The 26,351-nt window shown below is 45.9% G+C and overlaps 3 protein-coding genes across 7 annotated transcripts; all 3 read left to right on the top strand.

Moving 5' to 3' along the window:
- Positions 1 to 704: 704 nt before the first annotated feature.
- lta4h (leukotriene A4 hydrolase) lies at positions 705 to 10,199 on the top strand. The gene is made up of 19 exons (XM_035401838.1): positions 705 to 899; positions 2,133 to 2,263; positions 2,950 to 3,070; positions 4,145 to 4,213; positions 4,751 to 4,855; positions 5,633 to 5,685; positions 6,035 to 6,107; positions 6,221 to 6,361; positions 6,530 to 6,553; positions 6,726 to 6,796; positions 6,940 to 7,051; positions 7,254 to 7,398; positions 7,796 to 7,899; positions 8,270 to 8,340; positions 8,444 to 8,498; positions 8,826 to 8,921; positions 9,022 to 9,104; positions 9,271 to 9,375; positions 9,649 to 10,199. The coding sequence occupies exons 1-19, from the start codon at positions 744 to 746 to the stop codon at positions 9,770 to 9,772; spliced, it is 1,839 nt and encodes a 612-aa protein (XP_035257729.1). The 5' UTR covers positions 705 to 743; the 3' UTR covers positions 9,773 to 10,199.
- A 551-nt stretch (positions 10,200 to 10,750) lies between these two features.
- On the top strand, positions 10,751 to 17,293 carry LOC118218713 (cilia- and flagella-associated protein 100-like). 2 transcript variants are annotated; one of them, XM_035401337.1, is made up of 13 exons: positions 10,751 to 11,438; positions 11,793 to 11,937; positions 12,385 to 12,452; positions 12,653 to 12,816; positions 12,965 to 13,045; positions 13,629 to 13,798; positions 14,116 to 14,179; positions 14,367 to 14,433; positions 14,873 to 15,024; positions 15,358 to 15,490; positions 15,970 to 16,166; positions 16,563 to 16,656; positions 17,000 to 17,293. In XM_035401337.1, exons 2-13 carry the CDS (start codon positions 11,817 to 11,819, stop codon positions 17,114 to 17,116), a joined length of 1,428 nt encoding a protein of 475 aa, XP_035257228.1. In that variant the 5' UTR covers positions 10,751 to 11,438; positions 11,793 to 11,816; the 3' UTR covers positions 17,117 to 17,293. The 2 variants fall into 2 exon arrangements, with proteins under 2 accessions (XP_035257228.1, XP_035257227.1); XM_035401336.1 differs by having other exon boundaries at positions 10,751 to 11,937.
- Positions 17,294 to 17,914: 621 nt separating this feature from the next.
- Positions 17,915 to 25,414, top strand: LOC118218714 (ETS domain-containing protein Elk-3-like). Of its 4 annotated transcripts, none has more exons than XR_004763528.1 (6): positions 17,917 to 18,486; positions 20,986 to 21,194; positions 21,554 to 22,285; positions 23,125 to 23,247; positions 24,179 to 24,364; positions 24,408 to 25,414. XR_004763528.1 is itself a non-coding variant. In XM_035401339.1 (5 exons), the coding sequence occupies exons 2-5, from the start codon at positions 20,988 to 20,990 to the stop codon at positions 24,275 to 24,277; spliced, it is 1,161 nt and encodes a 386-aa protein (XP_035257230.1). In that variant the 5' UTR covers positions 17,915 to 18,409; positions 20,986 to 20,987; the 3' UTR covers positions 24,278 to 25,414. The 4 variants fall into 4 exon arrangements, 2 of the variants coding, with proteins under 2 accessions (XP_035257230.1, XP_035257229.1); XR_004763529.1 differs by having other exon boundaries at positions 24,179 to 24,363; positions 24,440 to 25,414; XM_035401339.1 differs by having other exon boundaries at positions 17,915 to 18,409; positions 24,179 to 25,414.
- The last annotated feature ends 937 nt before the right edge of the window (positions 25,415 to 26,351 follow it).

The raw sequence follows: 26,351 nt of genomic DNA on the forward strand, positions 1-26,351 counted from the left end.
CCAAATTGGCCACGAGGGCAGCGCCAGCTCTGTCACTCCAGGTCCAGTGATGGAGGTGAAGGGGTTATCTGGTACTTCTGGACAGAACAGGAGACATAGTTTCACACACACACAGGTTTTCAGTTAATTAATACAAAAATGTAACTGCTTTCGAAATCAGTCATTTAACGCGCCACATAACAGAAAATGAAAGTATTAGTTGTCTGAAAATGGACCTGACAGGCTTAATATCCTTAAGTTGAACATGAATTATGAAATCTTTTCTTTAACATAAATGTCTTTCTGATGTGTGTTGCTGAGTAATCATCCCTCTTTAGACCTTAAAAGTTTCTAATCTAAAAAAAACCATTTACAACTCTTGATGCTTCAGTAACTGTTGTAAAGTGTTGAACAAACTCCAGCATATACTGTGGTAGCCTACTTCAGGACCAAGGTAGAAAACAACCAGTGCTTGATTATTACAGTAATTCATTTTATACTTCTTGCTCTGGTCCTCACTTCCATATTTTGAAACTCTAAAGACTACTGGCCTGAAGACTTTTCTTCATGTCTGAGAGCAGGCTAATCGTCCCAGGCTTTGCAAAACGCGAAACACGTTTTTTTTACGTCACATTTGGGGCAGCATTATAAAAACTACAATTCCCACAACGTACTATACTGGGCGTACCCACGTGGATACACAGCTAAAAGGCTTCGCCCGCACGGAGTTTGCATGTGAGCGATCAGACGGATCAGACCGAACTATGGCACCGGTTGCAGACCCCAGCTCTTTCTGTTCTTTGACAAAGTGCACCACAAAGCACTTGAATCTGACCTTCCAAGTGGATTTTGACAGCCATGCCATCAAAGGCAAAGTCGCTTTGACCATAGAAGTGCTGGAGGATAAACTCTCTTCTCTGGTACAGTAGCCGGCTGTATTGTATCTCAGTCGTATCGGATACTGTTTCTTGCTAAGTGCTAACTTGTTAGCCGTATTGATAGTCAAACAGCCTATAGCAGCCAGTTACCCATTTACGCTAGATAAAGGACCATGTCCGCTTGGTCTTCTGAAAAGGTGTGCCTAAGGTGTGCATTTTGCTGCAAAACGTATTCAATTTTCTGAATTCTTGTCCTCGTTTTTCCATATATAGCGTTAGCTGCCAACGTTCTGGATTTATCAGCTGCTGCCTGTTCTAGGGATTCATGCACATTGATTTTAGGTCGCTTGGTATTTGTTTAAAGTTCTGGTGCTTTTTAAAAGCTCATCCAACGATCTGAAGCATGGAAACCTCAAATCTGAACTAGACTTTTCTGAAATCGGTTTATTATTATTATTATTATTATTATTATTATTATTATTATTATTATTTTGCTGTTGATATTTTTGTTGATGCAAATGTTCGACGTGTGCATAATGCATTTAAAAACCCCGACTAGAGATATTAATAATTGTTTTTTCTTTTTTATAAAATGTCTGGTTCATTAAGTGGATCAGTGGTGCGTGCGTAAAGCGGGGAGCCTGTTCAACCGTAATTCTTACGCTCGCACGGCAAAGAACTTGTCCATGTTAAATCAATGCAAACTGTTTATATGAGTCTAGTGGAAGTCCTTTATGCTGTATTCCGGTTAAGACTACTCTTGGAGTTTGTTTTACACTGCACATTTTGCTGTACAGGACAAGGGTCTGAGCTGATATGTAAGTTTTCCAAGTAGCTTATCAGGCTGAAGTACTATATTGTCAGACGTTAGATGTTCTTTTAAACCTAGGAATTAACTTTGAGTTGGTTTATTGCACGCAGGACTGATTATGCTATTGCACGTAAGATCAGCTCCTTAGGTCTGTGTAACCCTGCAGTCTGATGCAGTCTTGACATCTTAAGAAAGCTTGAATCACTGTGATGCGAGACTGTCTTTCGTGACAGATGTTTGGTCTTTTGACCAAAGGTTGGGCCGATGAGGAGCGTTGAACGTGGCGTGGATAAGTCCGACCGTCCTGTGCAAAGTTGGGTGACAGGGAGGATATTTCTGAGGGTGTCTGAGTGTTTTCTCGAATTGTGATTTTGTGAAGTAACTGCCCATTTCCTTCCCTAATTCACCAATTTTTTTTCTTTCTTGACTCTTTGTCTGTTTCTTTCTTCCTTTTTCTTTGCTAGACCCTTGACACGAAGGACCTGAAAATCTCTAGCGTGACGGCCAATGGACAGGCAGCCAGTTTCAACCTGGGCGCCCAACACCGCTTCAAGGGGGCCCCACTGGAGATAAAACTGCCTTTCGCACTGTCCCGGTAACGAAACATCAGCCCCCATGCAATGGATTCTCAAGCTCAGTCTGGGGAACACTCGGTCCCAAACTATGTCCCCTTCACGTCAGAAATTAAGATTCATGACATAGCCTTCATAGAATACATAGTTTGCCAGTGAGTATTCCTGGAAGCTGTTGAATGTTCTTAAGTAAACACTGTTCACCTCTAATTGCTAAGAGCAATTTTCTCTCTAAAGGTCAAATTGCCCTTATCTGTTAGAGCTTAACAGTGCTCACTTAAGAACAATTAACTGCTTCTTGCAGTTTGTAGAGGTTGCAGTTATGGTTGGATGGAAAACCAGGACGCACGGTGTCCGATGCAGAAGCAGAATTGGTGGGGGGGTGGCGGGGCACCCATATGAGCAGCCACGGGGGCCATTAACCAAAGTTCGGTTTCATTTCTACTGCATTCGGTTTCATTTCGGCACCACCCAGATGCCATGCTAAATGAAAAATGTATTTACTGGTTTATCTGGCCTTTCCTGTATCCGCCTCCTCTCTGGTTCTGAGTACTGTATGTATTGGAGCCTTTCCCCAGAGAGCAACTTGCACCTCTTGGGATTTTAACCAGGAGTTTCAAACCTGGCTCCTTATGCGCTATACCTTACTGCTAATCATATGAGGCACGACTTATCCTCTATTGGTGTTTCTGTTTTGGGTCTTTTTTAGGGGTCAGCATGTGATCGTGGAGGTGACCTATGAGACCTCTCCGAAGGCTTCAGCCCTGCAGTGGCTGAAACCCGAACAGACTGCTGGGAAGAAGCACCCCTACCTCTTCAGCCAGTGCCAGGTATCCCAGCATGCACCTGCGGCGATGCTCGCTACCCTTTCCGCTGGTGGCTTACTGCTCAGAATCTGCCGTGAAGAACTATTGTCAGAATTCTGCAAATGTTTAAAGAGGAAGTGGAGATTTAATGTTTGTGTCATGGTGGTTCTGGGTTCTAGCCCTGAGGAAGGCTCGGCAAGGAGGAACCTGGGTTGTGCTTTTCGTACTTTTCTTCACTGGTACAGTGTTAATACTGCGAACTCAATCCATCTTAAGTTCATCTTAGTTGTACTACAGTGGTTTTGTCGATTTGCCAGGTCTGTGAATCGTTGACACTTCACTTCTTACCTTCTGAATGCTTTTTGTTGGACATCTTATTCATTTAGAGTGGACTGAGGAGCTGCATTATTTAGCAGGTCTGTTTTTCCTCTGTTTGCTCACAGGTCACTGGTCATGCAGGAATTGTACTCTTCAGATGCTTGCTGGCATTTTTCATTCTGCAATTAGAGAGCGGCAATTAGCTCTCCACTTCCTTTTGTGGCGAAAGAGGTGTTATAACAGCGAGTTTGTGCAAAGAAAAAAGGAGAAATTCTCTTTCCTGTCTATGACAGTTGTGCAATAAAAGAAAAACGGAGACATTGGCTGCATTAAACCCCTGGAGTAAAAACTAAATGTTTTAAAGCTGTGGACTTGAAGGGTCAGTCCTGAAGGAGAGATATACTGCAGAAAGCTAGTCTGGAAGCCGCTGTGTGGTGATGCAGTCTCTGATGGAGACTCACACTCTACACTCATGACTTGGGGCTTTTTGCTGATGTGTGTGTTATACAGCATGGTGGGAGGAGGGGGCAAAGGTTGCTGCGCCTGTCTGCTATACCGCAGATCAGATAGTGTTCAGGACCTCTATCCACTGCAGTTCATACGGTGTCGTCAGTGCTGTGCGGGTGTGGTAGATACTGAACCAGGTCGTCTGCCGAGTCGATTTGAATTTACTGTGACAGTGTTTTCCCCAGGCACGCACACGCATGCATGCGTGCGTACACACACACACACACACACACACACACACTTTCAAGTTTTTTCCTCTGTCTTCCCCCCAAGGCTACCCACTGCAGGACCATGGTCCCTTGTCAGGACACTCCTTCGGTGAAGCACACCTACTACGCCCAGGTAAATTAACCTGCTGTCCTCCTGTGGCCTGCAGGTAGAAAAATCACCGGCAAGATAGAGTGCAGGATAAAGTTTTGGAAGAAGTGCATGGTCACGAGTGAGATCGTGCAGGTTTGCATTGGGGAAGCACGGTCACTAGGGAATGTATTGGGGAAGGCACAGTAAGGAGGTCTTGCTCAGTTGTGCTGTGGATAGAATGCATTGTCACCAGAGCAGGCTGCCTCTTCTGATCAGAGCTGTCTGCAGAGTTTAAACAAGGACGTGATGCTGGTGGAGTAAGACCGAACGTTCTGCGTCTGAAACTGTCAGAGTCGTTCATTTTCTTTTTGTGTTGTGGATAATGTGCTTGTGCACCTGTGCAGGTAGCTGTTGTGGATAATGTGCCTGTGTACCTGTGCAGGTAGCTGTTGTGGATAATGTGCCTGTGCACCTGTGCAGGTAGCTGTTGTGGATAATGTGCCTGTGCACCTGTGCAGGTAGCTGTTGTGGATAATGTGCCTGTGCACCTGTGCAGGTAACATGTTTGTTTCTGTGCAGGTTTCTGTCCCCAGGGAACTGGTGGCTCTGATGAGTGCTGTGCGTGACGGACAGGAGCCGGACCCCCAGGACAACAACCGGATCATCTACCGCTTCCGCCAAACGGTCTCTCTCTCTCTCTCTCTCTCTCTCTCTCTCTCTCTCTCTCTCTCTCTTTCTCTGTTTCTGTTTCTGTCTCTCTCTCTCTCCATCTTTCTCTCTCTCTCTCTGTATCTCTCTCTCTCTCTCTTTCTTTCTCACTCTCTCTGTCTTTGTCTCTCTTCCTTTCTCTTTCCTTCTCTCTCTCTATATCTCTGTCTCTCTCTCTCCCTCTCTCTGTCTCTTTTTTTCTCTCTCTCTCCCCCTCTCTCCCTCTTTCTCCTGCGCAGTTCTTGGGCTTCAGAAAGGCAGCGCACTAAGTTTCTGTTTGTGCACCGTTTCTTCTGTCTCTGTGTCCCAGTCCCCTGCTGTCAAACCACATTTTAAACACTACGTTTATAATCCAGTTATAGTTCGCATAATATTACTCTGTAACTATTAACACGCGTTATAATAATGACACATTAGCCCTTGCCTTGCATTATTATTTGCGGTAATTCTTATCTCATTGACCGAATCTGCTGCACTCTGCACTTAATGATAAAAATAATGCCTCTAATGAGAAGGGTTTTCTTATCTCTTTTTCTCTCTGAACCGTTCAGAGGTCTATCTCCCTGGCTAGTTCTTCAGTTCCTCTTTTGCTGATAAAACACTAGTGTGTGTGTGTGTGTGATGCTAACCTCAGCTCATTACCACTGTGATCTACAGTGTTGCCATAGATGGTGGGAACAAGTCAGACAGTTGTGTACTGATAGATGAAGCGGGGTAATGTGATGTCTGTGGACTTGCTGTGTTTTTTTTCAGGTTCCAATGCCGTCCTATCTGATCGCTCTTGTGGTGGGTGCCCTAGAAAACCGGTATGTACCGTATACTGACTGTAGCTCCCTAAAGACTTCTGTTACCACAGAGCTAACAAACCCCAGTATCTGCAGTTAAAGTACGCTTCAGCAAACGCTCACCAACACCTCAGTTCATTTCGGCTGTCACCTGTGGGCCCCCTGGTGCCGCCCCTTGATCCCAGCCGAACTCTAGATCCCATAATCTGAATAGATTGACGGTAAATATGACCAAGCTGAATCTAATTCGGATAAACATACTGCAACAAAAGCATCACCTAGAAATGAAACGTGTCCGTTTGGTTTGATCTGAGCGGCAAACGGACGAGTGGGTTGTTAACCTTGCTAATCGCGCATATTCCACACGCAGGGAGATTGGTCCGCGGTCCAGGCTGTGGTCTGAGAAGGAGCTGGTGGACCAGGGTGCCTATGAGTTTGCAGAGGTGGGTGAACATATTCTTACAGTATGCAGAGTGGTCCGTCATTGAGACTGAACAAACTGTGTGTGTTTGAGCCTCTGTTCGTGTTTTCTGTCTGTGTGGTGTGTGTCCCTCAGACGGAGTCCATGTTGAAGACTGCAGAGCAGCTGGCCGGGCCCTATGTCTGGGGCCAGTATGACATCCTGGTGCTTCCCCCCTCCTTTCCCTACGGGGGTATGGAGAACCCCTGCCTCACCTTCGCCACGCCCACCCTGCTGGTAAGACCCCGCCCTGGCCACGCCCCCTCTGTGTCACCTGTACACTCCCGCCACACTCGGGATGTTACCTCAGGGTCAAAGTGCCCGTGTGCCGATCACTCTTCCACAAACTTATATGATCGTATTGTTCGTCTTCTAAATAGGTTTTTCCCATTCTCTCTCTTTCAGGCCGGAGACAGGTCCTTGTCCAATGTAAGTCCATGGAGACTCTGTCTTGTTTAATACACACGCACACACACTTACATTCACCTTTTTTTAAGTTGCGAGTGTGTGTTACACGTTTGAGTTGTGAGTGTGTGTTGCACGTTTGTGTTTGTGATTGTGGGTTGCGTGTATGAAGTTCATTTTTGTTTGCTTTGTCCAGGTCATCGCCCATGAGATCTCCCACAGCTGGACTGGAAACCTGGTGACCAATAAGACCTGGGAGCACTTCTGGTCTGTCTCTAGCTGCACATAAAAAAATGGCAAAACAAATTTTTAAAGAAGCAAAGTCATCATTGTATTATTGTGCTGCCATTACACTTGCATTGTTCCTGTGCGTTGCTAACGCAGTGCTTGCGTTGTTCCCGTGTTGTCAGGCTGAATGAGGGTCACACGGTGTATCTGGAGCGCATGATTGGCCGGTGTCTGGAGAACGAGCAGTTCAGACAGTTCTCCGCTATCGGTGGCTGGAAGCACCTGCAGGAGTCGGTGAGAACAACAGGAAGACCAGATACACCGAAACACACTCCACACGGGATACTCACAAACACACTCCACACTGGATACTCAGAAACACACTCCACACTGGATACTCAGAAACACACTTCACACTGGATACACTGAAACACACTCCTAGAGGCCAAACCCTGAAATCTACACCTGTCCCGCCCATTGCAACCCTCTGTGCCAGGTGGACACATTTGGTGCGAAGAACCCGCTCACTAACCTGGTGCCCAATCTGGATGATGTGGACACAGACGAGGCCTTCTCTTCTGTCCCGTACGAGAAGGGCTTCGCTCTGCTCTACCACCTGGAAGAGCTGATGGGAGGTCCAGGTAACTCTCTCACACGCCTTCCCACAGACGTATACACCTCCACACACCTGTGCACACCCGTATACACTTCAACACACCTGTGCTCACGCCCACTCACCATTCAAGTGTAGCTGTACCGTGACAGAGTCCAGAAGAGTGATAAAGCGTCCCACACTGAAAGAGGACACCAAGTGTAGCACGGGGAATTGGGGTTGTTTTCTGGATTATGTTCTTTTGAAGGGGCGGAGGTTAAACATAATGTTACCCTGAACTAATGAAAGTCCAGCAGTTCTGTACCACAGTCCCAGTTCTTGGTCTTATGTGTACTAATTAATTATTTGGAAATTTAACGGTTTACTAGGTTGCGGCTAGTCCTTTTGCCAGCATCTGATTGGTTAATGTTCCTCCTCCCTTATAGAGGTGTTCATGGGCTTTGTCAAGTCCTACATCCAGCTGTTTGCCTACAGCAGTGTCACCACTGAAGAGTGGAAGAGCTACCTGTTCACTTACTTCAAGGACAAGGTAAAGCTTCACCTGCAATAGTGAACAAGAAATTCCACTGCAAGGCTTAACGGTGCTGTAATGCTTCATAGCACCATGCGGAGTCATAGCTCTCTCTCTCTCTCTCTCTCTCTCTCTCTCTCTCTCTCTCTCTCTCTCTCTCTCTCTCTCTCTCTCTCTCTCTCTCTCTCTCTCTCTCTCTCTCTCTCTCTCTCTCTCTCTCTCTCTCTCTCTCTCTCTCTCTCTCTCTCTCTCTCTCTCTCTCTCTCTCTCTCTCTCTCTCTCTCTCTCTCTCTCTCTCTCTCTCTCTCTCTCTCTCTCTCTCTCTCTCTCTCTCTCTCTCTCTCTCTCTCTCTCTCTCTCTCTCTCTCTCTCTCTCTCTCTCTCTCAGGTGGATATCCTGAACAAAGTGGACTGGACTGGGTGGATGCACACCCCAGGGATGCCTCCGGTCAAACCTCAGTGAGTCACAGGGCAGGACAGGTACCGCCTGCGTAGGTGTGTGAGGAAGTGCGATTGTTACCGTGGCAACGCTAACGTCCACAACCCTTGCCTTTCGCCCCAGGTATGACACCACCCTCGCGGACGCCTGCGTCGCCCTGTGCAAGAGATGGGTCCAGGTGCCGTGCCGTTTCCTGGGCTCTGTGTAAAAAGCTGTGTTAGAGCAGGCTTTTAGTCAACAAAACCCATCTTATAAGACCTCATCAATGAGCTCTGGAATAATTCATATTCGTGGCTTGATGTTTTTGCAGTATCCTGTTCATTGTATTGGCATACAGTAGCACTTTTGTCATAACTATCATAGTTCATAGCATACACACAAGTACTAAATAAAAAAAACATTAAAAATCCAACAATAATAATGACACCAGCAGACTCACTGCATCATCGATTACAGTCCCCCGTGGCTGACTCAGTGTGTGACGTCACCGTCCTGTGTGCCCCAGGCTAAAGACACGGACCTGGCTCGGTTCAGCGCGGCCGACGTGAAGGCGCTCTCCTCCCACCAGCTCATCGAGCTCCTGGCTCTGCTTCTGCTGGAGGTAGGCCGGCGCGCCTGCCACTCATCACGTAACCACGACGATCCGACAGCAGCGGCCGTCACCCCGCAGTCAAATAACGGATTTTGGTTTCCCCTCCCAGGACCCCCTTCCTCAGTCGCACGTGAAGAGGATGCAGGAGGTGTACAACATGAACGCCATCAATAACTCCGAGATACGATTCAGGTCCTGATCTTATTTATTTATTTTTATGTTTCAGCCACAGGCTGTGTGTGCACGTGTGCGCGTGTGTGTGTGTGTGTGTGTGTGTGTGTGTGTGTGTGTGTGTGTGTGTGTGTGTGTGCGAACATGTGTGCACGTGCGTGCGTAACTGAGCTCTTATGTTCCACAGGTGGCTGCGTCTGTGTGTGAGAGCCAAGTGGGAGGAGGCTGTTCCCCTGGCTTTCAAGATGGCCACCGAGCAGGGACGCATGAAGTTCACGCGTCCACTCTTCAGGTAACCACGGGTAACCGTATCCCTGGGAGGTGCTACACCTTACCTGCACACCTGCTCACCTAAGTCAGCATTACTCAAAGTGAAATGAACTCATTTAGCCAATGTAGTCTTGGGATTTCCCTGAAAAGTAAAGGGTATCCAGCTCTGTGTCCAGCGTGGCCTTGGAATAGTCCCTGGCTCTGCCTCTTCTGTACAAAGATGGCGGCTTCTAGCGGCTTGTGGTGACGGTGCGTTTCAGTTTTGGCTGCGTGTGCCCCCCCATTGCCTCTGCAGGGACCTCTACAACTTTGAGAAGTTCCGGGACGAAGCCGTCAGCACCTTCATCAAGCACAGGGGAGGCATGCACCCCGTCACCGCCAACCTGGTGGCCAAAGACCTGAAGGTGGACCAGCAGTAGAGCACAGGCTTCTGGGCCTGCTTCCATGCCACAGCAGCGGAGAACTTTTCTCTCTCTCTCTCTTTCATGCACACCTGTAAACTTCAGCCTGCCAACCTTATCCGCAAAAGCTTTTTTTTTTTTTTCCTTATGTTTTTAAAAAAAAGATTGTATCCCTCTCTGGCTGTTAACAAAAATCCAATCGTAAAGAATATTTTTTTGTACACACGTTTACACAGCGGAAACAATGCTGGGATCCTTTTTATACCGCATAATTTCTGTTTCTTAAGATCCCTGCATCCATAATTATCAGTATTAACGCTTACCGTATCCATGGTAATGTAAAACGGCATTTATTCTTTTCAGTGCACTGTTCCTGTTGTGCTTTTCAGCTGAGTCAGTAATAAACAGGTGTCTGTTTCCACATTGTGTGCTCCTCCCACTCACACCTCATGTTCCACGTCGTCTTTTTTGTTTCCACCGGTTCCCTCCATTTGACCTGGACCCTCCAGCTTTATTTGTTTTGGGCGTGAACATCCCGTGGGACCCATTTTCATTAATTAATGTGTTTTAGCTCTGTGGGTTTGTGTTCTAACTGTGGAAATGCATAAACCAAAAGCAAGTTCTGCCAATTCTGATGAAAGCAGTTGCTGTACATCTGATAATTCAGCCACGTAAAACACGGTGACGACGCACATATCGACTGTTTTAAGGTTTCAGCAGTGTTTCAGAATTCAACCATAGCAGATAGAAGCATGGATTAATATAAATAAAATGTATTGTTTTCATATGCTTCATATGATGACAATTCCAACTGAATAATTTATTGGTTAAAAAAACATGGCTACTATATGAAAATAAATTTTAGTCCCCTCTGAGTTCATATGAAAAGTGTAGGCTCACAATAATATATTAAATAATATATTAGTATAATATATCATTTATTATAATAATAATAATAATAATAATTATTATTATTATTATAATAATAGTCAGAATGTAACATGTTTATAAGTCTCAATTGGCAGCTTTAAAACTGCAGGAAACTTCAAGCATGCACCAACATTCCAACTGCCCTCACAGCAAAGACAAGTGCACAGTGACATCACACACACTTCTGTGACATCACTAAAGAAGTGCTGTGGTCACAAAGGATCTAGAATAGGTTTATATATGGAGTTGACTGGCTTTGTAGTTATTACTAGTTTTACAGTCAAACCTTTTGAGCTACTTGTAAGTGTTTTAGTGTCATGAATCAATCTTTTTGAAAGTGAAAGTGAAACTTGGATACAAAATGGATTCAGTAAAACAAGGTAAAGTATAAGTTTCTATTATTATTCTTATTAAGAGTTGGAACCTAGTTTTGAGAGCTTTTTTACCACAGCAGGCAAAGCATAAACTTCAAAAGACAGTAATTGAAAGGGCTGTTTATCTGTTCTGCAGAAACGTACCAAGTTGCAGTCCAACTGAATTGTTTTATAATACAGTAATGTGATATGGTGCCCTTTTTATGATGCTTTTATTGAACAGCATTAGTGCTGAAGACTAATTCTCAAGTTTTTATTGCGTGCTGTCAGAAGAGTGTAAAAAGGCCAAGAGTCCTTTTCTGCGTCCTGTGGTTCTCTTCTGTAAGAAGAGGGAGGAGTTCCTCAGGGAGAAATCGAAAGATCTCAGAGCCCGACCGCAGGTATGCCCATCGCATGATTGATTGGGTACAGACATGCAGTCAACAGGGAGGAGATGTTTGCATTTCTGTGGGTGTGAGCTCCTGGGTGTTGGCTCCTCCTGGCTAATCAGGTGCCTCCATCTAACCTGTGCAGGTTTCGGTTTTACATTTGTAAAGACGTTTTACAGGTCTGCATTTGGAAGAGGTTCAGTGATTGCGATCGCTTGTTGTGCTTTAGTGATGTTATTTATGTGCTCCCACTGGTCTGGGAATGTCGTTAGCCTGGTCTGCCACTGTTCACGGCGAACATGAGTGTTTGTGTTTTGTAAGCTGGTTCTGCCCGGGGTGCGTGTGACGTGATGCCGTCCTCGGCAGGAGGAAAGCGGCGTGCCCAATTACATGAGGAGCACGCAGATGTCCCGGGTGAAGACCTGCCCCAGGACGGTCATCCAGGACATCGTCCCGGAGACGGAGGAGAGCGCGAGCGACATGGCCGCACAGACCGCGTCCGTCCCAAAAGGTGTCCGGCGTCCCCGTATCGCCTGCAGTGGAACACAAGGCCCCGCGACCGAGAGAGAGGGTCCCACACCTTTGCCCCTCTTAGGGTCCCACACCTTTGCCCCTCTCAGGGTCCCACACCTTTGCCCCTCTTAGGGTCCCACACCTTTGCCCCTCTTCAAGTATCTTTTAAGGTCCCATTCCCCAAAAGTTCAAGGATCCAAAGAGTCTACTATGAGCTACAATCTGTATCATACCTGCTAGAGACCATCAGTGAAGCGATATTTAAATATTGGCAAATACCCCTGAAAATGTGTGCCACCCTAGGGATCAGCTCTTGGGTTTCTGATCCATGGTCAGTGACTGCAGGTATCAGGTATAAACAGATGTTAAGTTCTCTGTGGCTGAACGTGAAGCAGATGTTAAGGTTGCTGTGTGTAAACCAGGGTTTAATGTTTTTTTTTCACAGGTGGCGCTTTGCAGAAGGTGACTCTTTCAGATTACCTGAGTGAACAAAGAGAGAAAGTCTACACCAAGGTACCAGTTTTAAAATAAAATAACTTCAGTGTGAATGCATATGCATATACAAAATTAAATAGCTAAAAATGTAGAGTGTAATTTAGAAGTATATTAGAATCGGCAATCTGTGCAGATACATGGGGTTAATGGCAACTCTGCACCTCTCAGTTTTGTTTTGCTTTCTTACATTAAAACCCTCTGTTCCTTCATGTGTGCAGTTTGCCCATTCGATTAAAAGGAGCATAAACGAGAAGCTCAGGAAGGACATCGAGATGGAGCTGGAGGAGATCACGCTCGCCGAGAAGCACGTGGAGGAGGAGGAGATGGTGTTCCAGAAGCTGATAGAAGAGAGGCAGGAGAAGCTGTCTGAGGCGCTCCAGCTGTACGTATCGCCCTTTTCTTCTTCACAGTCGCCGCCTGTTTGACTGATGTCATTTATCAAAACACTTGTGACAAAACGGCTGCTGTAATGTGTCGATCACGTGACACACTGAGCTGCCGTCTTCAACCCGTTTGTGTTTTTCCGACAGGTCTGAGAAATACTCCAAGCTGAAGACCGAGGTGACGGAGGAGTATGAGAGAAAAACAGCTGAAATACGGAAACTAAAAAGGTAATGATTTCTCCTCTCAGTGACAGTGGGGTGGTTTCCCCTCTCAGTGACAGTGGGGTGGTTTCCCCTCTCAGTGACAGTGGGGTGGTTTCTCATCTCACAGTGACAGTGGGGTGGTTTCCCCTCTCAGTGACAGTGGGGTGGTTTCTCCTCTCACAGTGACAGTGTGGCTGGTTTCTCCTCTCAGTGAAAGTGGGATGGTTTCTCCTCTCAGTGACAGCGGGGTGGTTTCTCCTCTCGCAGTGACAGTGGGGTGGTTTCTCCTTTCACAGTGACAGTGTGGCTGGTTTCTCCTCTCAGTGACAGCGGGGTGGTTTCTCCTCTCACAGTGACAGTGTGGCTGGTTTCTCCTCTCAGTGACAGTGGGGTGGTTTCTCCTCTCGCAGTGACAGCGGGGTGGTTTCTCCTCTCAGTGACAGCGGGGTGGTTTCTCCTCTCAGTGACAGTGGGGTGGTTTCTCCTCTCTCAGTGACAGTGGGGTGGTTTCTCCCCTCTAAGTGACAGTGTGGCTGGTTTCTCCTCTCAGTGACAGTGTGGGTGGTTTCTCCTCTCAGTGACAGCGGGGTGGTTTCTCCTCTCGCAGTGACATTGAGAGCTTTCGGGAGAAGCTGCGGGAGTACACGCAGTACAAGGACTTCCTGACGGGCCTGGCCCCCGCGGCATGGCGGGAGCAGCAGGTGCTGAAGAAGGAGGAGCGGAGGCGGGCCAAGCTGGAGAGGCTGAGGCAGGAAGAGGCGGAGCTGTCGGGAAAAGGTAGGGTCATGACCAAGAAAAACAAAAAAGACCTTTATTCACGGCCACGGCGGGGCTTTAAGACTCCTGTCCCACTGTCCCAAGCCTTGAGATTGGATTTCAGGAGTAACTTGCTTAAATTAGAAGTTTTACTGAATGTGTGGTCTCTTGTCTTCCGCATGCAGAACACTGATGCATTACAGGCCAGAATGGTGCTTTCAGACAACAGCTCTTTATCGAAGCTCAAAAGTGAATAGAAATTGGAAAATAAAGAAATGTGGAAGAACAATTACAGAAGCTAAGATGTGTTGTCATTTCTCACCACTTTCATCGCTCAGGGAAGAAGAAAAAGAAACATTCATCAAAGACAAAAAAGTGCCCTCAGAAGACCCCCAAGAAAAGGTAGGAAATTTCCTCTGACTTATTTTTCCTTGAACATCCCTTTCTGTGTTTGTTAAATATCCTATTTCTAATATGCCAACATTATGCTCATTGCAACAGCATGATCAAAGCACACAGGTCCTTTTTTTGCCAGTAGCACAGAGAAAGCATGCCGCTTTCTCTCAGTGTGACAACGTTGCTTCCGCAGTAAGAAAAGCACTCAGGAAGATCAGTCCGGTCTGCTGGACAAGGACGAGGTTTCCGACAGCGATGAGGTTGGAATTTGGTTAACCAAAAGTTTATTTATGCGCCTCCTGATTGGGGGTTTTTATTGTTATAATCCTGCATGAAACTGCCTGCGTTATTCTGCACAATATACCTGCTTAATGTCACTTAAGAATATCCTACCATGTGTAAAATGAACCCTGATTGAACAGTATATGTTGTGTGTGAACACAGACACTCAGTCATTTCATTTGTCAGCATGTTTTATGTGCGCTGTGTAGTCTGGTCTGTGTACTCAATGACACTCATCGGTTCCTGTCAATGAAAACGACCTCATCTTGTCTGCCGTCGCGTTTTCACCTGACCTGGGTTCAGCACAAAGCATGAACGCGCAGCCATCTTTTATTTTTGTTGAATGGGCTGAAAATGGCGGGCCTTAGACGGAGAGGGGGGCTGAGAGGCTCACGACTTTAATGTGTTTCCCCGAAGGAGCCCGAAATCTTTTTCACGGAGCCGATGGACGTGCTGACAGCCCTGGACACGCTCATGGAGGAGGACCTGTTCCACATCCAAGACTTCCAGGACACCGAGGAGGACATGAGCAGGATCCACAAAGTTCTCCACCAAACCAAGAGCGAAATGTGAGCTTCTAAAAGGGCCGTCGACGCACTCAAGCAAACAGCTTTAACCGATTCACTCGTATTCCATTAGAAAGTATTGAGAAGTATTGTGTGTTTGTAAGCATGAGATTGAGTGGATGCTAGGGTTTGTGTTTTTGTGAGTATTTATAGGTTGGGAGTTTGGTGGTCAGTCTTCTTCCTTCCACATTTTCCAGTTTCATTTCCATATTTCGTTGTTCCGTAAAGTGTCTTTGTGGTAGTTTCTATGTACAAATTGCCATACAAATGGCATCAAACTGAACTGAAATAGTACTTCACCATGGTAACAGTGCAGTAATCTGCCCGCCTGCACAGGACAACGCTGATGAAGAACGGCAATGAGCATATCGCGAAGCTGAAGGTCGACATCAAGGTCGCCGAAGAGATCGCGTCCGACCTGGAGCTCAAGTCCAAGCTGTTCTCTTACGGAGAATACAGCGTCAACCAGGTGGGCCAAATGTTCCACACGCTCTGGTGTTTCACCTGTCCATCGCCCTCCCAGCTAACACACAATGTTCTCACAGTGTTCCTGGAACGTTTTCTCAGCGTTTGTAACGTTGCCTCTACATGGCGGGAGCGTCATGAGGACATTTCGTGCTAGCTGGGACAGCGCCGCAGCCACACAAGCCCTGTCTGCTTCGCAGCCTCTCGATTGCCACACCAGCCTTGTTTCTTAACTGCTCTCGTTTGCCACATCAACCAGCTTCTCAACCGCCGTCTGTCGCTCTAAATGCAGAACATAAACCCATTACATAAATAAATTAGTGATGGTGGACTTCCGCTTGGAGGGAAGTAGCCCTTTTTGTTTTGTAACAGTGACAAGGGGACTGCTGGTCTTGTGCTCATGGTCATGCATTCCTGTGTGCTTTGTGTTCCTGCATGAAACCCCCCCCCCCCAACCCCCCTTTACCCCCCATTTGTCTGCAGGATAAGATGATCAAGAGCCTCCACGAGAAGGTGAAGGTGGTGTACGAGAGGTGCATGGAGGAGGTGGACTCCAGCACCCTGTCCATGCTCACCAGCATCGAGCACAAGGTGGAGGAGATCATGCAGCTGATCGAGGAGCTGCCGCCCGGCATGTTCGACGCCATCGAGCGAACCAGGGAGACCGAGAGGAAGGCCAAGTGAGCTGCCGTGGCGCCTAGGCAACCACTGTAACGGTGACACAACACCCATCTCAATTATCCTTCCCCTTAGTAACAACCGTTACCATGAAACAACACCCGTCTCAATTATCCTTCCCCTTAGTTACAACCGTTACCATGAAACAACACCCGTCTCAATTATCCTTCCCCTTAGTTACAACCGTTACCATGGAATGACACCCGTCTCAATTATCCTTCCCCTTAGTTACAGCCGGTACCATGGAACAACACCTGTCTCAATGGGGCAGTGTGATTACCTTGGAAACCGGTCACTATGGGGCAGTGTGGTTACCTTGGATACCGGTCACTATGGGACAGTGTGTTGTCGGTTCCCAGGCATTGAGGGGCACAGTGCTTACCTGCGCTCTGTTGCAGGATGCTGCTGGAGAAGCAGCTGATGGAGAAGCAGCTCCAGATGGAGAGAATGAGGCGGGCAGCGGAACGGGCAACTTCTGACACCAAGAGGATGGTACGTGTGACATCACACGCCTCCTTAAGGGAGAAACGCACCGCGGGCATAACTTACTCAGCTTGCCCTAGTGATTGTGGGTCCCGTCACAGAAGCCCCGCCTGCTTGTCCACTGCACATGCCCATTTAACCTTCCCTGCAAACTCACATGTCATGCAAATAGTAGGGATGAAAATAAAAATATGATGATGACAGTGAAAAAGAAAGACATAATTTGATAGCCGCGCCGCTTTTCAGGTACGTCACAAAGCACTTCCCACAGGAATGTAATAGATAGTGTTTTTTTGAAGCCATTTTGTTTAATCAAGCTTGAACCAAATCCACATTTTTTTTCCTCCCACAGACTACCCGAAAATTGATGTACCGTTCCCAGCCTCCAAAAATTAAGAAAAAAGACCCAAACCGCCTGTTGGTCAAGGTGACACAGGAACAGCTGGATGCTGAATACTACTTCTCTTGATTGCTGACTTGCAGTCTGTCATTGCTGTAGGCCCACTGGTGTGCTTACTGGTAGCTCTGAGCTTCCTAGTTAGTAAGGATGTATAAGCTCAGTTGCTCTTTGCATTGTTTACATATAACAGATAATTTGCAACAAGGCCATATTCTGAGTCAGCGAATAAATACCAGAAAAGAGCAATGTTCGCCTATATTTTCTGTCATTATGAACCGTACTGAGCGAATTGCCGAAGGCAGGCAGAAGAGAGCACTTTAACACTCTGGCCACTAGAGGGCACTGTTGTACAACAAATTGGTACCCAATAATGGGTCGCACAGTGATGCCAGTTAAAACTGATTATGAATATTTGTTTTCTTATGTGAAAAACATAGAGAAGAGAAAAAAAATGTTTAAGCTTGCATATATAAATGTCACTTAAGCTCAAAATTTCTGTTGATTGATTACAAAGTTTCTAAATTGGCAGCACCAAAAGATTTGATTCATTTCCAAGTATACATACTGTTAGCCTGGTATAATATATATTTGTCCAACTTGTTATTAGAGATGCAGATGAATTAGAATAGAATATATTTAAATCCTTAACACAGTGAAAATGCAACTATTCTCTTACATAGCCTTAGATTATTTTAAAGATTCATTTGATTGTGGGCTATGTGTGTGCATGTGCATGAGGTGAGTGTACATGCCATGGATAGTCAGTTACTATAATTCTCTCTCTGTGCATGTGGGCGTGCGCGCGCTTGTGCGTGTGTGTGTGCGCGCGTGGTGGTGGTGGGGGGTGGGGTGTCCAACTCTTCTGGTCGTTGCAGGATATCCCTTTTGGGGTGATGGAAGTAGACTCACTCAGAAAGACCAAGATTTACTGATGGCAAAGCCTTCTCCATATATTATGTGGAGCTTAATCACCGCTATAAAATTCCGATCCAAACAAGCATCTGTTCTGACCACCGTGCGGCTCGAGCAACACTATTTTTCTCTCACACGCAGCCACGAGACTTGCAGGAAGGAACTCGAGCTCCTCCCAGAGGTTCTGGACAGGAAGAGCATGACGTCAGTCCAACCCCCGTCCCCGGTCGCCTTATGAGATTATTACGCGTGTAATTGCCGCGCGATGTTCGACGGCGGCTGGCGGGGGGAGGCTTGTTTACACAGACGGCAGAGCGCCGGGGGAATAATGCGATAGAGGAAGGGAGCCGACTCTGTCTGCATGCACCAACTTCCTGCTCTGGAGAAGAAGGAAAGAAGAAAAAAAAAGTCAGGATACCATTACAGTTCAGCGGAGCAGTTCAGACGCCAGTAAGCATGGGACCCCGGAGGATTTATTCTAATTCTTAAGAAGTATTAAGAAGGACAATCGCACACTACACGCCTAGGTACGTTGAAGCGTACGTTTGTGCCTCTTTTTCGGGATAACTTTTTAAACGGGCTATAGGCAACTCGTTGATTAGTAAAACATGTTTAACAAGAGATACAGGCTATGCCACAAATTTGATTCAACCGATTCATCATAATGAACTAGAATTGGCAGGCACACAACTCTCATACATTTACCAATAGATGGGAAATTATTTTAAACAGATGTAATCGGTGCATGCGCTTATTCAAATTAAAATAAAACGAATTTTCAATTTACATATGTTAATTAAGGGTTTTGCATATCTGCTAGAACTTTGCTACAGATCTTCAGTCAGACCCGTTTGTTGTAATTCAGTCCGCTTTGTATTGCCCGTTTTATGCCCATTTGCGTAGTTCACTTCGGCGTATTTATAACCTATTTCTATTTTGTTTTATAAACGAGTACTCGGATAAAACAGAAGTCGGGTAGAATAAGCGTCTGTCCCTTTAAAAAGCAAAAGCGGAGTTTCTGGTTTGTCTGGAAACAGCAAGACTAATTGTCATGCACTTCCGGTTTGCAGCTGGCAGCGCACATCATCTTGAAAATTAGTCATTTGTGCAAACAAAGAAACTGTACTGTGAATTGTACTGTTTCTTCGTGGTTTCTGGTCATTTGGTATTTGTAAGCCATTCATAATGGATTCATTTCTTTAGTCAAAGTGCCTACAGAGATAATATAAATGTATGAAGTGAATTATTATTATTATTGTTATTATTCAAACTAATATTATTTTATGTGACAAAATATTTGACCTTATAATGATTCTGGCTACCAGAGTTTGGTTCTTTGAATTTTCTGGTCTGGAAGCAGGAAGAAAGCAGATTTGCTCTTGGCTAATCTCATTAGGAGTTTCCTTTGCCCAACACTGTCGGTTTTTGTGCTGGCACAGTGAACCTTCGCATCTGTGACGGAAACGGCTTACATATTTATTTACGGACTGTCAGTCTAAATGGATGCCTTGTACACATTGGCGAAAAGGGCATTAGCTCGAAGGCGGGCTGCCACTATCTGAGTGTAATTTAGTTTAATCGCCGGAATCTGACAGCATTATTATGATAACGGAACACTGACACACAAGCAGGAAACCAACCTAAGACAGAAACATATGCTTGCCCATATTAACAGGCAGCCTTGACAGCTATTACAAACTAATTCTTATTCTTATTACTTACTAATGTGTTTTTTTTTTTTTTTAGATTATTACTACTACTACTACTACTACTACTACTAATAATAATAATAACAACACATTAGTAATAAATAAAAAAAATTGACCCACACTGGTATCAGTGCCTGAGTCTGTATGCTGTGTGTGTGTGTGTGTGACATTTTTTAGGGACATGGGAACCAGCTGGGAAAGAAATTGGTTCTTTTTAAAATCATTTGGCATCATTTTGGGACAAAAGCAAGAGAGGAAAACCTGCGTTTCGGAAGAGCCTGCATTTCCGATCCACTCCCTGCAGCCGGAGTTCCCATCTTTCAGCCGAAGGGGGTGTTTTCCCAGGAACACCGCCGGTCAGGGGGAGAATTGGCGGAATTCCTGGTTTAGACAGCTTTACAGTTTCTCAGCGCTGATGCAAAAGCTCAGAGGATTCGTTCGGCAGGAAACATTTTTTTTTATCGCTTCCTGTGAAGGGGGGGGGGGGGAGACGGAGTTGCTCCACCCACTTCCTCTGACACATGCACAGCTCTGTGGGCACATTATCTCTGAAGTGCAGTTTGGGATGTTGCCGATTAGTAGAGGTAGTGACACACACAGGGAGATGGTGACCAGGCTCACACTGTTTAGGGTATTCCAGCTTGCTAGTGTAGGCACCACAGCAGTACAAATGTAGTTTTGTGTAAGCAGGTACGAAACCGTTTTGACCCTTTGATACGAGACGAAATCTTGGCCACAAGACTACATCTGTCAGCTTAGGACCATTTCCCTTTTGTGTTTTCCGGTCCACTGACCTGTCAAGCTTATAGCTCAGCACTTACCTGGGATTTGTAGTTCGTAGACGTTTGCAAACCGAAGTTCACTGCCGTCAGAAAGCCAGGTCCACCAGAGACGCACTGCACAGGAGCACTGACAGACCATTTAGCAGCACTGACAGACTCCATGTGGCAGCACTGACAGACAAAGTCCCCGATTCTTAAACCAATCACAGATTTTGTACGCGGAATCTTTTATTTGCTAACGTTCTGTTTTACATTCAGGCAGTTTCTGCGTAGAAAGCATTTACAGCGATTAGTTCACTTTGCAAGCTTAACATGATCATATTTAGGGCTATATTTATGGACTCTAGGCTCACTAGAAAGCATTTATTGTTTACAAAGCAAAGGAAAATTCCTTCTCTGAACTTGGCTCGCTATGGGCAGTTTGTAAGCAAGGCTGCACACTTGAACCAACTACTGCTTGTTGCTCGTGACCTTACTGCCCAGTATTGATGATGATGATGATGATGATGATGATGATGATGGCGGTCTCTCGCAGGTATGGAGAGCGCCATCACGCTCTGGCAGTTCCTGCTGCAGCTGCTGCTGGACCAGAGCCACAAGCACCTGATCTGCTGGACGTCCACCGACGGCGAGTTCAAGCTGCTGAAGTCTGAGGAGGTGGCCAAGCTGTGGGGACTGCGCAAGAACAAGACCAACATGAACTACGACAAGCTCAGCCGTGCCCTGCGCTACTACTACGACAAGGTCAGTCTTTAGTTCACAATACATTACAGGCATTTAGCAGACGCTCTCATCCAGAGCGACGTACACTACTTTTACACAGCATCTACATTGCATCCATTTACACAGCTGGGCAAATGCTGTAGGAACAACAACAATCCTACAGCATTTCACAGGAGTAAAATCTTCACTGCCGGAGGTGTGGCTTTGGGCCTGGCCTTGGGCTGTGATTGGACACAGCTGAAATGGGGGGTGGGGGGGGAGCGGGTGAAAATTATACGAAGATTGCTTTTTTGAGTCAACAGGAAATGCTGAATTTTGAGAAAGTAAAAGTAACCCATTGGATGTTTAACCACCACCTCCCCCCCCAATCTTGATTTCAGAACATCATCAAGAAGGTGATTGGTCAGAAGTTTGTGTACAAGTTTGTGTCCTTCCCGGACATCCTGAAGATGGACCCCCAGGCGGTGGAGATGGGATGTGAAGGGGTCAGGACAGAGACTGTTGGCCGTGAGGCGGAGCGAGGGGACTGCCCTAATTTGTCCTCGCCCTGTCGCCGTGACGGCGCCTACGCGGGCCTGTACTCCGCCCTCTCCGCCGGCCCGCTGCAGAAGCAGGTAAAGGTGGAGGACCAGGCGCGTGGCGTCATCCGCTTCGTCCCCAACAGGGCCGAGGGCAGCAGGACGCTCAACGCGCCCTCCCTCCCTTCCTCTCCTCCCCCCTGCTCCTCCCCCAGGGCCCTCTGCTCCCCCCAGCCTGGTCCGTCCCCACGGCGATCCCCCTCCCCCTTCAGCAGCCCCGAAGCACAGACCCACCAATCGGAGTGGTGCGCTCAGCGGCTCAAAGCAGAGACTGACCAATCGGAGTGGCGTGCTCAGCCCCTCAAAGCAGAGACTGACCAATCAGAGCAGTGCGTTGAGCCCCTCAATCTGTCCGCAGGACCCCGGGGCCGCACCTCGACTGCGGCTCCGCCCAAAACCAGAAAGCCGCCAAAAGCCCTGGAGATCTGTGCTCCCTCACTGTTACTCTCAGGAAGTGACATCATCGGCTCCATCGCCCTCAACAGCCCGGCACTGCCGTCAGGGTCCCTCACCTCTGCTGTCTTCACTGCACAGGTGAGCCGCACACCTGCATTCTAACAGCACAGGTAACGCCAACACCAGCAGGCAATGGAAACAACTGAACCCAACACTCACACCCTGAGGTCATTATTTAGCAAAGCTATTGCACTTATTTATAATACAGATTTATGTTCTTATTCACCAAAGCATTTATGAAAGCACTGACACTCCTAGCACTGTCTGTGCTGCTGAACACCGTGCCTTTTGCTGGTCCTTCTGGACTGTTGTCTGTTGTCATTAGCCATAAAATCCCACCACCCTTCAATTTCCCCTGGCTGACGATCTGTTTGTGTAATTAAATTGGCTTAATTAGATTTTGCATCAGGACACTGAGCTGCTCTGATGAGAGGAGATGAGAGATACAGACTGGTGCTTAGTAGCCAGGAGACAAGCAGTGCATGTTGGGTAGAAAATGTGTATAAATATACACGCGTGGTATGAGTGAGGAGTGAGCAACAGCTGCAGATCTTTACCTGTGAGAAGGGATAGATGCTCCTCACCACAGCTCAGCATATAACCTTACCAACAGGTAACCTTAACCCTAACCCTTGTCCCATACTGGTGTGCTGTGCTGATCTGAATTGGGTGGCCCTTATTTTGGGTTGTCAATATCGGTACAATGTTACAGGATACTGAGACATTACATTGTGATTCACCATGCTTTAAGGTGTTAACCCCTGGCTGTTGTGTTTGTGTATGTATATGTGTGTGTGTGTGTGTGTGTGTGTGTTTACAATGCTGTGTGTGTGTTTGTAATGCTGTATTTGTGTATGTTTGTAAAGCTGTGTTTGTATTTGGATGTGTTTATAATGCGCTCTGTCCCCCCCCTGCAGACCCCCTCGGGGCTGCTGTTGACCCCCAGCTCCCTGCTGGCTGGTATTCAGTTCTGGAGCAGCTTGAGTCCTGTCGCCCCCCTGAGTCCGGCCCGGCTGCAGGCTCACAGCTCCCTGTTCCAGGTGACGGAGGGACAGACCTGTGCATTCTTACAGCTGTCTGTACACTTAGACATGCAACCTAACTATTTAATATAAGCGTTACGTGGAACACGAGTGCTTAGTATAGAAAGGGTCTGGTCCAACGGTACAACAGGGGCTGGTTGCACCAGCTGAACATGAGTAAGAACTAGTCGTAGCGTAAATCTCTACTGAGTTATAACTTACGCTCTACTAAAATAAAACGTGTTGCATTGGACAACATAGTTAGAACCTAGCCCTACATATAAACTAAGTATGTACACAAGCCGTTGACCAGGAATACCGGCGTATTTAATTTAAGCAAATAGCAGACCGATTCGAATATGTTTGAAGAATTGCTTGAAAACTATGAACCTTGTCCTTGCCGACGTTATGGGTATAGCTGTGTCAAAAATATGACCGTAACCCCCTTATTTTGATAGAAAATGGCGCTAGTTTCTGCATCACAGCCTGTGGAGAAACTGAGGGGTGTGGTGTCGGTCCTGGCCGCGGTGTCAGGTTCACTGGGAGCGAGACAGGAAATCCTGTGGATACTTCCTGTTCTGTCCCATGGGATCTGAGCTGGTCAGAGTGAGCGGGAGGAGGCCCGGTTTTCTGTGTTACCTGCAGGGCCGATGTGAACGTCAAACAGAGGCTGTGAAAGGGACTATATAAATAATTATAATTGCAAGGCTTTCATAAAACCAACAGATCTGCATGCTGAATGAGGCTCCAGCAGCCATCTTGATTAGTTTTTAATGGAATTTTTACTTGGGAGTTTTTTTTATTTTTTTTTTTTAAGTCATGGCTTTTTTTTTTAAGTCATGGCTTTTTTAATAGCTGAGTAAATAAGCACACACTAATTTGTGCAGCATGGCCTTGTTCTTGCAAGCCTGGTTAATGCTCATGCTGTCTGTCTCTGTCCCATCTGCAGTTCCCCAGCTTGCTGAATGGACACGTCCCCGTCCCCGTCCCAAACCTGGACAGGCCATCGCCACCCCTACTGCTGTCCTCCAGCACCAACAAGTCCTGATTCTGGCCCTCGTGCTTCACCTGTGCTCCTGCATCCAGCCACAAAAACCTCCTTCCTCAAACGTCTCTCTCTAAACCACCCTCTAATTTCACAATGAACCCTCTACCCTCACAAACCACCCTCAACTCTCAAACTACCCCCACAAACCACCCTTCAGTCTCGTAAACTACCCCCACAAACCACTCTTCACTCTCGTAAACTACCCCCACAAACTACCCTTCACACCTGTAAACTACCCTTTGCCCTCCTCCTCATCATCATCACCAGTGGCCTGGATTTACACTTTCATCACCGTAAACACTGAACACATTGAGACTGATGTTATGTAAAAACATGGTTCTTTTTCTTGTTGTGTTGTAAAGTACTTTAAATTTTACAGTCTCCTCATTTCACAGTGTTAAACAGTCCCCTTGTTGCGTGGAGTGTTTAAAATGGCCACCCTGCTCCTGTACTGCCCAGACCATACAGGTAGAGACTCTCACCTGTAATAACTGTGCTGTAGCTAAACTGGGTTCTTGTACAGGTAGCCCCTTTTTGTTTTTTTTTTACAATTAAAGGAAACCCAACCATCCAAAGAAAAGACCAAAGACCATTGTGACGGTTTAATATGGGTATAATCGAGACAGAAACATGCGGAAATACAGGTTTGTATTGGACAGAATTATAACCGAACATGTGGGCTTGTATCCAGTGAGGGGAAAAGGCTTTTCACTTTAGACAATGCACTTAATGCCCACACCAGGGGTTCGCCGGCTCCTCCTGTATGACCATTTGCTACTTTTCATAGTTTTTAATCTTTTCATCAGATGCTGTGAACCTGGTTGCGTCTTTTAGTGTTTTGTACTATATCGTTTTGTATGGTTATGCGTTGTGCTCTAAAGTTAGTACCAGCTGTGCCTTTTCAGAAGGAAGAGTATGTCTGTATTATTTCTTGCTTAAAAAGAAAGTTCTTTGACGACAACCTTCCAAAATAGTATTGGGGAAAAAAGCTTTGTAATAGCCTTATAATTATTTTTTCATAAAGGAATTGATGCAAGTATACTCACATTTTATATTTGCGCTTTTTATGGGTCTAGAAAACATGTTGCCTTATGTTGTTTTTAAATAAACTTGAAGCATTGAATGCTTTATAATAAATCTCATTGTATTTTTAATAAATGTAATAATTTTTTTTAATGAAAGAAAAACATCCACTGGGTTGCAAATATCTTAGGTGAGTTAATCGTCGTGTTTATTGTGAATGATCAACCTCAATGACAGTACCAAATTGATTCCATTTTATTCAGTTAGAAAGCAATCACTTATAAAAAAAATTCATCAAACATTTTTCATGCTAAATTATGTAAAGATAAGGTCTCAACCATCAGTGCACGTTCTTTCACACCAGACCATAGCTGGGGGTTTAAATGTATGTACACAATTCCACTGAATAAATTACCAAAAAGTGGCTTTCATATGAAAATATTTAAAATGTAGCACAAAGATAACTTGACAGATACCTGAGATGAACGTCATGTAGTGTATACTTGATTATGACCGCTGAATAATTTTATTACAGCTATCCAGTCGTTATACTCAATTACTCCACTAAATGGCATAACTAAAAATCTGGATGAATGCGCCCTCTGGTGGTAAACACTAGGATAACTTCTGAAATTCCCTGCAATACAATCAATAATCCAGCAGTCGTACTCAAGTGTACCACTAGAGGGCATGTTGGCTAAAAATCAGGATGAATGCGCCCTCTGGTGGTAAACATTAGTATAACTTCTGAAATTCGCAGCAATACAATTAATAATCCCAAAGTAATACTGAAGTGTACCACTAGAGGGCATAAATACCCACATTTTGATGTTCACCCCTGTTATTGCCGTGGTCACCAGGCCCACTTGTGGTCTACATTTGTATCCACTAAATCAAAGACGGTGAAGGGAAGTCGAAGATACACATGCGATTGCAACAGTACCCGCAAGTTTCAGTCTGCGTATCGTGCGGCGGGGTGCGTTGAGGCTAGACAATATTCATGTAAATATTTATATAAGTATTTAATCAGCACGTTGGCATTTAACTAGCT

This window comes from Anguilla anguilla, chromosome 19 (assembly GCF_013347855.1).
Source record: "Anguilla anguilla isolate fAngAng1 chromosome 19, fAngAng1.pri, whole genome shotgun sequence".
NCBI lineage: Eukaryota > Metazoa > Chordata > Actinopteri > Anguilliformes > Anguillidae > Anguilla > Anguilla anguilla.

Bases quoted from the DNA above. Each gene is read 5' to 3' on its own strand.
- LOC118218713 (XM_035401336.1), top strand. From the start codon at position 11,817: ATGAGGAGCACGCAGATGTCCCGGGTGAAGACCTGCCCCAGGACGGTC. The intron at 11,938-12,384 runs GTGTCCGGCGTC...TTTTTTTCACAG, and splicing joins GACCGCGTCCGTCCCAAAAG to GTGGCGCTTTGCAGAAGGTG. The intron at 14,434-14,872 runs GTTGGAATTTGG...GTTTCCCCGAAG, and splicing joins AGGTTTCCGACAGCGATGAG to GAGCCCGAAATCTTTTTCAC.
- lta4h (XM_035401838.1), top strand. From the start codon at position 744: ATGGCACCGGTTGCAGACCCCAGCTCTTTCTGTTCTTTGACAAAGTGC. The intron at 6,108-6,220 runs GTGGGTGAACAT...TGTGTCCCTCAG, and splicing joins GTGCCTATGAGTTTGCAGAG to ACGGAGTCCATGTTGAAGAC. The intron at 8,341-8,443 runs GTGAGTCACAGG...CTTTCGCCCCAG, and splicing joins ATGCCTCCGGTCAAACCTCA to GTATGACACCACCCTCGCGG.
- LOC118218714 (XM_035401339.1), top strand. From the start codon at position 20,988: ATGGAGAGCGCCATCACGCTCTGGCAGTTCCTGCTGCAGCTGCTGCTG. The intron at 22,286-23,124 runs GTGAGCCGCACA...CCCCCCCTGCAG, and splicing joins CTGCTGTCTTCACTGCACAG to ACCCCCTCGGGGCTGCTGTT. The intron at 23,248-24,178 runs GTGACGGAGGGA...TCCCATCTGCAG, and splicing joins CTCACAGCTCCCTGTTCCAG to TTCCCCAGCTTGCTGAATGG.